General features: G+C 43.8%; 1 protein-coding gene across 1 annotated transcript; it reads right to left on the bottom strand.

Annotated features, from left to right (window-relative positions):
* Positions 1 to 795: 795 nt before the first annotated feature.
* On the bottom strand, positions 796 to 8,863 carry LOC134180839 (uncharacterized). The gene is made up of 8 exons (XM_062648024.1): positions 8,795 to 8,863; positions 8,139 to 8,295; positions 2,842 to 3,131; positions 2,753 to 2,776; positions 2,593 to 2,685; positions 2,397 to 2,539; positions 2,180 to 2,320; positions 796 to 2,121 (listed from the first exon to the last, which is right to left on the bottom strand). The coding sequence occupies exons 1-8, from the start codon at positions 8,811 to 8,813 to the stop codon at positions 796 to 798; spliced, it is 2,193 nt and encodes a 730-aa protein (XP_062504008.1). The 5' UTR covers positions 8,814 to 8,863.
* Between the last annotated feature and the right edge of the window lie 263 nt (positions 8,864 to 9,126).

Raw genomic sequence — 9,126 nt, 5'->3', positions numbered from 1 at the left:
GACACAAAGTCTTACCCTCTCGAAGCAACTACATTAGGTTTAACCATACCAAGTGCTACTGATGCACACAAAATTCAGCGGGACATGATCTATGAGATAATCCAAGAAGGGTCTCCTTCTGAGGTTGTATTGCCACAGTCGATACTTGAGTAATCAATTTAGGATCCCAGTTTGCTTGAGTCAATAAATCACAACTTGACACCATACGTCTCACAATGCTTACCTTGAAATGTGCGCAGATATCGGTCTTCCTTGCTAATCAACAATCAGAGTTACCAACACGCTACATACGGGTACTAAACAGACCTACGCAGGTAACTTCCATGCTTTATTTCTTCGTTACGGTAAACTTCTGCAGTAAACGGTTGCAAAAAGTTGTGTCATGAAGGTACATCGTTCACCTGAGAGATAGTTGATTTTGGTGAGAGTTCTTCTCTAACCCTAACACTAAACGCTAGTGATCTTAGTTTGATTCAATAAAGGTTAGAACGCGTTGACCACGGAAAGAATATGATGAAACAAGCGATGATTTATGAATGACAATTAGAGTGACTAGACGTTTCCTTTCCTCCGTACTAAACATCTGGCCTCGAGTTACTAACCTATAATTGCCTTAAACTAAACTTTCTAACTCAATATTTCAACATCATCTTACCAGAACCATATAGCATAGGAAGAGAACTGTCGTCGCCAAATGCTTGCAACACTTGTACAGCTTCTTCAAAGTATGGCTTCCCCATGTCAGGTCTACTCATTAGATCGTACGCATCACCAACATCAATGAGACCTGAAATATCAAATTGCAAAAGCTAAACTGTAATTATATGTTAAATTATACTCACTGTCGCTCATTTCAATTGCATCGTTTATACTGCGAGTGCCGAGTAGACGACGAATTTTCAATCTCTCTTCACCTAAATGCTTGGCTGTGGGAATGTCGTGCAAATGTGTTGTCAACCAACAAGAAAACTTCAAGAGCTTTAGACATTCTTGCTGTATACATTTCGATTTCAAGATGTGATCACAAACGCTGTAAACGTGTGGAGCCAATGCAATCAACTTGCTGTTGTTGAGGTTGCGTTTCATAGCATCATATGAACTTGGTAACATGTCTTGCATACATTTTGTCAAACAAGTAAGAAAAGGTAGAAATTTGTCTCTTCTCTTCATGTGGCTTACAACAGACTGCTGAACAAGCGCATGAATGTCACACGTGCGTTCCTCGTCATTCAATGTGAGCAGAGAAAAGTCGTCGGACAAAAGATATAGAGAGACTTCAAACTCATTTCCTCCGATCCTCGACTCTCCGTCACGCATCACAGCTGCACGAAGAACATCAGTAGGAATGGCGCTCGTGTCCATCAGAGAAGTAAAACTGAGAATTTTCTCTGCAACTTCGGACCTTCTTGCCACTTCTTCTAGATCGAGATCCCATTGCATCGGTGCTTCCCTGTCGACTCTTAGTCTTTCCTTCATATTCTTCAGCTTCTCTTCATCACTCGTACAAATGTCGCACGACTTGGCCAGTGAGGCGACGTCGGCATCTAGAATTTGGTCGATCCGTGCAATGCCCGAACTCGTTAGCTTGTGCTGTAGATGTTCCAGTCCCCAACCGCGTAATATGTCCTCTAGATCATCGACTGGATAACGCACGCTCTCTTTCTTCAATGACAGTTTTTCTCTCATCTCCCTGTAAGTAACCCCTGTTTTCTTCGTCAATGTTGCAACACGTCGAATGGCAAGTGGCAATAGCTTCACTTGTCCATCGGTCACTATACCTTTGATCTCCTTGTTTTCCTTATCTGACATCTTCCCGTCATCGTTGCATTTTCCAGCCCAACGGCAGAAACACTCGACGGCTGCGTCTTCATCCAACTCTGGGAGTTGAATCACATTGCCTTCTCGCATTAGCACGTGATCTCTGCATCTAGTCGTAATGATAACGTGAACTTTCATGTTGCAAGAAGGAGCAATACGTCTGATGACGTCTAAATCATCACTGCTGTCGTAGATCAACAAAGCATTTCCTCCACGCTGACTGACGAGATCTAAAAAGCGCGCATTCATTTCTTCCAATGATTGACTTGCAACATCATCTTTCTCACAACTTAGGTAAACGATCTATCACAGATACAATTGTAGAGTCTAAATTGAAATAGACGTTTTTCATTTGTCTTACATATTTTTGAATTGAGTGTCGTAGAGATGCGCTTGTTCTCGAGCTGATGAAGAAAACTCCTCCTTCGTATGCCTTTCTGTAAATCCTTGCATAGGTGGCTGCTACACATGATTTGCCCGCACCACCTTGAGCACAAATGCACTACAAACATAAAAATAATAGTCAAGTACAACTCATAACTACTACCTACACACAGAAACATTGATCGTTTTGTTACCATCAAACGACAATCACTAATGTCGACATTCACTGCAGTCTCACGATCTCCTTTCCAAAGGTAACGCGACATTTTGGTGATAATTGTGTTCCGACCACACGCATAAGGAAAATTTCTCTTTGCCAGCTCAATCGGAAAAAGTTCTGTAAACGACAATGTAGTTTTGTGCTAATACCAATACAATAAATTGTAAAACCTTTCCGCTCTGGCTTTCCCTTGTCTTGTGGAAACTCTTCGAGTGCAACTAGCCGACGAGATCTTGCCTCATGGACTAACTGTGCAATTATTTCTATCATTACATTAAGCAATCATGACAATCAATTTATTATAATATTTCAACCAGATAAAATTGGTACCTTTGGTTTCTCTCTTGTGTGGATCTGTATACAATACATACAAATATTATTCATACTCTAGTAAACAATACATTCCTTCATTTGATAACCTGGATGTTTATCCGGTTGTATAAGATGTAATATTTGATCATAACCACCAACTTCCAACAAAGTATCACAAAACTTGTGAAAAGCTTCGTTGCCTCGATAAGGTAAGATGTTAATCAATAGATAACGTGCTCTTTCGACGTCTCCACTCATTTGCTTCAGTTTGTCAAATTCCTCTAGTGTCACCTGATTCGTACTCAGTAGCTTATCAAGAATGGGTTGGACTGGCAGAATTTGCACCAAATCAGAAAATAGAGGAAGAATCCATTTCTTCCATAAATAGTCTGGTGATCTAAACCAAGCAACAGTGATATTATTTAAACTTCAGGTCATATACGATTTTGAGTGCGTCACTTAACTGGAGCCTCTTGCATGTATAGAAATTTCTTGTCGTTACAAACATCTCAGGATGTATTGTAGAGTAATTATGTCAATGTTACTATAATGTAGCTACGCCTACTCACTTGACTATTTAGAGAGTACTCACACAACTCAATACATTGCTTTTCGTCTACGGTACGATCCTTGTGTACTTCTCTAGCCTTTCGTCTAGATTTGGTGGAGAACCGATTTGTTCTGAGGTTAACGTTTTTCAGAGGTTCAAGTGCTTAGCTATGCCGAAGTCGATAAGCCGGACAGCTCATGCTCGTTCACTGACCGTTCGTTCTGTACGTCATTCCTGACCCCATCATTGGCCACGAAAGGGGTGAGTCTGTACGTCGCTCATTAATTCCCGTTCAGTTAGATAAATTCTGAAGAAACGACGGAGAAGACCTCGACAGTTGGCTGTTTCATGTTCATGCTCTCTCGGATGTGGAACGTTGGACACCAGCCCACCGTTTATACCACGCCACTTTCGCGCTTGCCGGACGCGCTCGTGACGAGTATTGCGCTTTTTTGTCGACTGCAATAGCAGAAGAAGCTACGTGGGACAAATTCGAGGGTTTCTGCGCAATCAGTTTGGTCCAAGAAACCTTCACTTCATTTTACGCGCAATCTGATGTCTGTTCGACAAGATACTCAAGACCCTGTTTCTATAAGTTTTGGTCTCAATTTCGTCGCACCCTTCTTCAACTCAATGGAGCTCAAGATGGCATCTTACCAGAGCTGACTAATGTTACGTGGTTTCACGAAGGTAGCCGTCCGCAGATTCAACTGGAGCTAGAACACAACCAACCGAGAGAAGTTCTAAAGTTTTTGCAATCTGACGCTATTCGGCCATCGTCTGTTTTTTTCAACAAAGTTTCGTCTTCCTTTGTACTTCAAGTTTTGGGTTCCCAAGCCCCACATTCCGTAGCACCTGTCACTACTGTCATAAGTATACATATACGGTCATAGAATTATTGATTGCTGTAAACGTCTTGCAAGAGAAACCAAGTCGCATCAGTCGTGTCAGTGAGCACCTGTCAATTCTGTGTTACTACCAAACCAGAACACGGATTCTGTGAACAGCCACACAATACAAGTGTTGTCAGCCCACGTCAACCACCATCCTCCGGTCGCAATCCTGTGTATGTCCTTCACAACGAATCTTCTTTGGCTTTTCAGCCTTCTTCTTCCATTTCTGTCTGCACAATTACTGCTGAAGGAAGTGCACCTGCAAGGTGTGACATCAACCCCAGAGCCGCTTTTTAATCGTTTCTAGCGCCTTTGTCGGTCTTGACGTCAGCCAATCGTTTGCTATACATGGCAATCTTATCGCAGCAAATGATGGTCAGCTTGATGTCGTAGATAAGATTGATCTTACGCTTTTTGTTGGTGGCATGCAATTTCATCATTGTTTCGTGGTTATTCGTGACTTTGCATTTCCTATTCTTTTAGAATCTGATTTCTTGCGCTACGTTCACGCACTTATTCTGTACGGTGACGGTACAGTGACGTTTCAATCTCCTCGTTTTAAGGCCTGTCCACACTGGCAACTGGATCGCGATCGGTTGAATCCAATTAGAAAGAGTGGGCGTTACCTTCACGTACGCTACGCTTGTAGTCGGAACATCTAGCACTCCTCACTCATCTTTGTTCTCGCTCACCTTACGTCGCTGTATCAACGCTTTCTACAAGCAAAGAAACCACACATACACATCGGTCATCAGTCACGTGATAGCGAAATGAGGCGGAGGTATCGTTTTCAAAGTGCAGTGTGGACGCTCGCTATCCCGATCGGATCCCGATCGGATCGCGATCCATTCTGGTCTAGTGCTGACAGGCCTTTAGTGCCACAGTCACACTTCCAATATTTAATGTCTCCAACGATCAATTCCACCCTGATGTTGCAGTTGATCTTAGTAGTGGTTCAATCGGTCGTCTTTCGTGTTGTTCTTACCGTCTTGCACTCTTCAACCGCTATTCTAGACCCGACAACCGTCACACCTTTTGATGTTGCTGATAGCGATTTGTCGTCGGCGTTGTGCTATGATGCACCCTCCGTCGTGCTCAGGCTTTGTCGTCAGCTCGTCTGCTTTGATTAACAACTCACTCTCGTCTTCACAACAGTCTCAACTGAATGCGCTTCTGAGCAGTTATTCATACGTGTTTGCGCAGCATTCGGACAATTTGGGTCGTACTAGTGTGCTAGCACATCACATTGACACTGGAGATCACCCGCCAATTAACCCGCATTATCGTTTACCTTCTTCCAAGAGAGATGAAGTAGAACGTCAAATTGAATACATGATGCGCACAAGTGTTGTTTACCCATCCCGTTCGCCGTGGGCTAGTCCCGTCGTGTTGGTCGATAAGCCAGATGGCAGTGAGCGTTTCTGTGTCTACTAATGCCGAGTGAATGTTTGCACCAAGAAGAACGGGTATCGCATTCCTCGCTTTGACGACAGCTTGAATCTACTTTCTGGTATGCAGTTCTTTTCCAGCCTTGACCTTATCTTATGTCAGGATACTGGCAGCTTCCTCTCGCTCCTGATGACATTGAGAAAACCGCCTTTACCACTCCTTTCGAGTTGTTTGAATTTCCCACCATGCCGTTTGGATTGTGCAACGCTCCCACTTCTTTTCAACGGGCAATGGATTCTGTTCTCTCTGGCCTCAAATGGCGTTCTTGCATCGTGTATCTTGATAATAGTCTTGCTTTTTCTACTGAATTTGACAGCCATCTTCAAGATTTGGAAACAGTATTCCAGCGCCTCCGACAATATAGTCATTTGCGCACAAAGAAATCAGATATCTTGTGTACGTGGTTACACCACCCGGACTTCGTGTCGATCCTGCTAAAATCGATGATGTTACTGATATTGAAATTCCTACGAATAAGTCTCAACTCAAGTCATTTATGGGTCTTACGTCACATTATCGTCGCTTTGTTTCGTCATACGCCGCTACTGTTGAGCCTTTACTTTGATCACTTCGTAATAGCATGCCTTTTCAATGGTCTGATAACCAACAGCATTCTTTCGATGAACTCAAACAATTTCTTACTTCAACACCTCTTTTTTCATCCTGACCGAAGCAAACCATTTCTCCTGCAGACGGATGCGTCTAGTACTGCTATTGCAGCTATTTTTTGGCTCAGGTCTATCCTGATGGTCGTAAACGCGTCATTTCGTACGCTAGTTGTCAACTGTATGCATCAGAACGCAAGTATGACACTCGCCAACAGGAATTACTCGCAGTTGTTTGGGGATGCGAAATCTTTCGTAAGTATCTTCTCGGAGTTCAGTGTACCGTGGAGACCGATCACGCTAATCTTCATGGCTGATGTCCGCCAACCATCAAACAGGCCGTTTAGCTCGTTGGATCCTTAGGCTTCAGGAATTTGATTTCACTATTCGACATAAGCCCGGCAAAGCTAACACGAATGCCGACGCCCTGTCTCGTTTGCCGTCTAACGGTACCGTTCCACAATCATCGGTTGATGCACCGATTATAGTTGTCGCTCTCGAAATTGTCGATCTTCTTCTCGATGACAATCGTTTCCAACAGGAATTATCCGCTGCTCCATGCCATCATCGATTTCCTCAAGCATCCTGAACACTGCATCGCCTCGACAGAAGTCAAAGAAGTATTGCGTGATACTGGTCACATTACCGTTGATTCAGATACCGGTCTTTTGATGCATACATCTACAAAAAATGGGCGACGTCATTATTCTCCTATCCTTTCGCCCTCTAGTTGGCTGGCTGTGATAAAAGTTCTTCACGACCTCCTCATGTCTGCTCATCTGAGATACAAGAAAACTTAACATTGCGTTCATATACTCAGTATTTTTGGAAAGGTATTGGTCAAGACGTCAAAGCCTTTGTTCGGTCACGTTTGCCATGCCAGTTGCGTAAACCACCACTACCACGCCATTCCGGTCAACTCCAGTTATTCAGCGCTTCTCAACCTTTGAAGTAGTGGGAATCGACATCTTCGGTCCTCTGCCTTGTACCACTCACGATAACCGCTACGTTGTCGTTATTGTAGATCGCTTTTCTCGCTAGACGCAACTCGCTGCGGTACCTGATATTCCTGCAACAACTACAGAGGCCGATGTCCTTGTTGATAAACGTGGTCTTTAGCAAGTCGACCGCTCTGGAAATGAGATATTCCGTAAGAACGTCGGACAGTTTGCGTCGAACTCGGAAAGGACCTTCATTGTGATTAGTGAGCTTGGGAGTAAGACCGGTGTCATAGGGAATTTGACGTCCCCTGTTTGTTGCCTGGCTTCCGTTGAAGAAAGACAAGGCTTCCGTCGGCAAAGTGAACCGGATGATGACTGTTATCGTGATAGAGTTTGTCATGCCGATCGGCCGACTCTTGATGAGCTTGAACAGTTGCATAGGCGTCTTTGATCTTTTGGGTCTTTTGGTTGAGAGACAAACAGTAATGATAAACATCAATGTCCAGATCGCATGGAGTACGAGCGAGAACATCAGTTGGAAGGCGTGGATCACGACCGCGCACCAAGTGGAATGGCGCGTTGCCAATAGCGTCAACAAAGCTAGTTCGATAGGCAAAGACAATGGCTTCCAAATACTCATCCCAATCCGTCTGATGGTCATTAACTAACGTAGGTTGTTAGAGGTGAAGCAATGTAGCTGTTCAAGCGCTCCACTTGACCGTTAGTCTGAGGATGATAGGCACTAGCAAAAATTTTGTGGACACCGAGACGGTCTGGTGGGCGTCGGAACAAGCGAGAGACAAATTGCGTACCTCGATCAGACAAAAGTTGAGATGGGCAGCCATGGCGAAGGATCATTAGTCAAACCCAATTAACTGGACACATGCAGAGATCCAGTTTCACAGGCATAATTTGTAATGTTACCCTGCAAATTTTTGACATGCAGTTTTAAGTAATGTATCTTACTCGTACTCTTGGAGACGTGTTGCTGCTCCTCCATTACTCTGAATGGTTTTTGAAGTTGGCTTCTCTTCCGTCAGCTGACTGGTAGCAACAGACGACCGTTCTGCGACTCCTTCCTTACCAAACTCTTTGCTTTGGATGCTTTGATTTGACAAAGATTCTGAAGAAAGAGCAATATTAGATTACCGTCTGCAACGTTTCATTAATTAATTAACCATACGGGCACAACAGCGCGAGGAGAGGGTTTGGTACTGCAACATCGAACAAACACTCAAGCCAACAACTAGAGGCAAACATGAGGATCTAAAATCTAGTGTAAGTGTTTAGTGTAAGGAAAACGCTAATCTAAGGAAGTGTCCCTAGAACGATGTGCCTTTAGGGCGTTTCCATAAATTAGAAGACGTGATCTGCACTGATATTTCAAATACCCGCCAATTTGCAACACCACTCTATCCCGGTGCTGTATTAACGTGTCCCTGCAATGCTTGTGGAGCCAACCCTCGCTAGCCCAGTCTGGCATTTTTTGTTTGAAACACATCGCGTGTCTGGGTAGGGCTTTTAGAGGCAATGCCCATTTCTTACAAAATGGTGTAAAGCGAGAACAGCCCTCTTTCAAACGTCCTGAAACCCTGATAAACGATGACAAACAAGAGCCTGACCTGCTTTTCTTGAGCCCATGACGCACGCAGTTCTGAGTATGCTCGAGCGGGGGATTCATCTCTTGTAATCACCGTCCGTCTCAATTACATGGGAAAATTTAATGCCACGGTTATCACCACACCCACTAGCACCATCTTTTGCAAACAGTTTGCTGTTCTTGAGGCTGCTCTCTATATGATTTCGTGCATCAGAGCACTACTGACTACACAAGTCACGTAACTTTGAAGACTTCTACGTAAAGTATACACTAGGTCTGATATCATACTTACACATTCAATGACGTCACGTAATCTATACCCACGGTGAGTCACCACGTCCCCTTATCTCAAAA

Source organism: Corticium candelabrum, chromosome 6, assembly GCF_963422355.1.
Source record: "Corticium candelabrum chromosome 6, ooCorCand1.1, whole genome shotgun sequence".
NCBI classification, from domain to species: Eukaryota; Metazoa; Porifera; class Homoscleromorpha; order Homosclerophorida; family Plakinidae; genus Corticium; species Corticium candelabrum.
The sequence above is the reverse complement of the archived record's forward strand: the minus strand, read 5'-3'. Positions and strand labels throughout refer to the sequence as shown.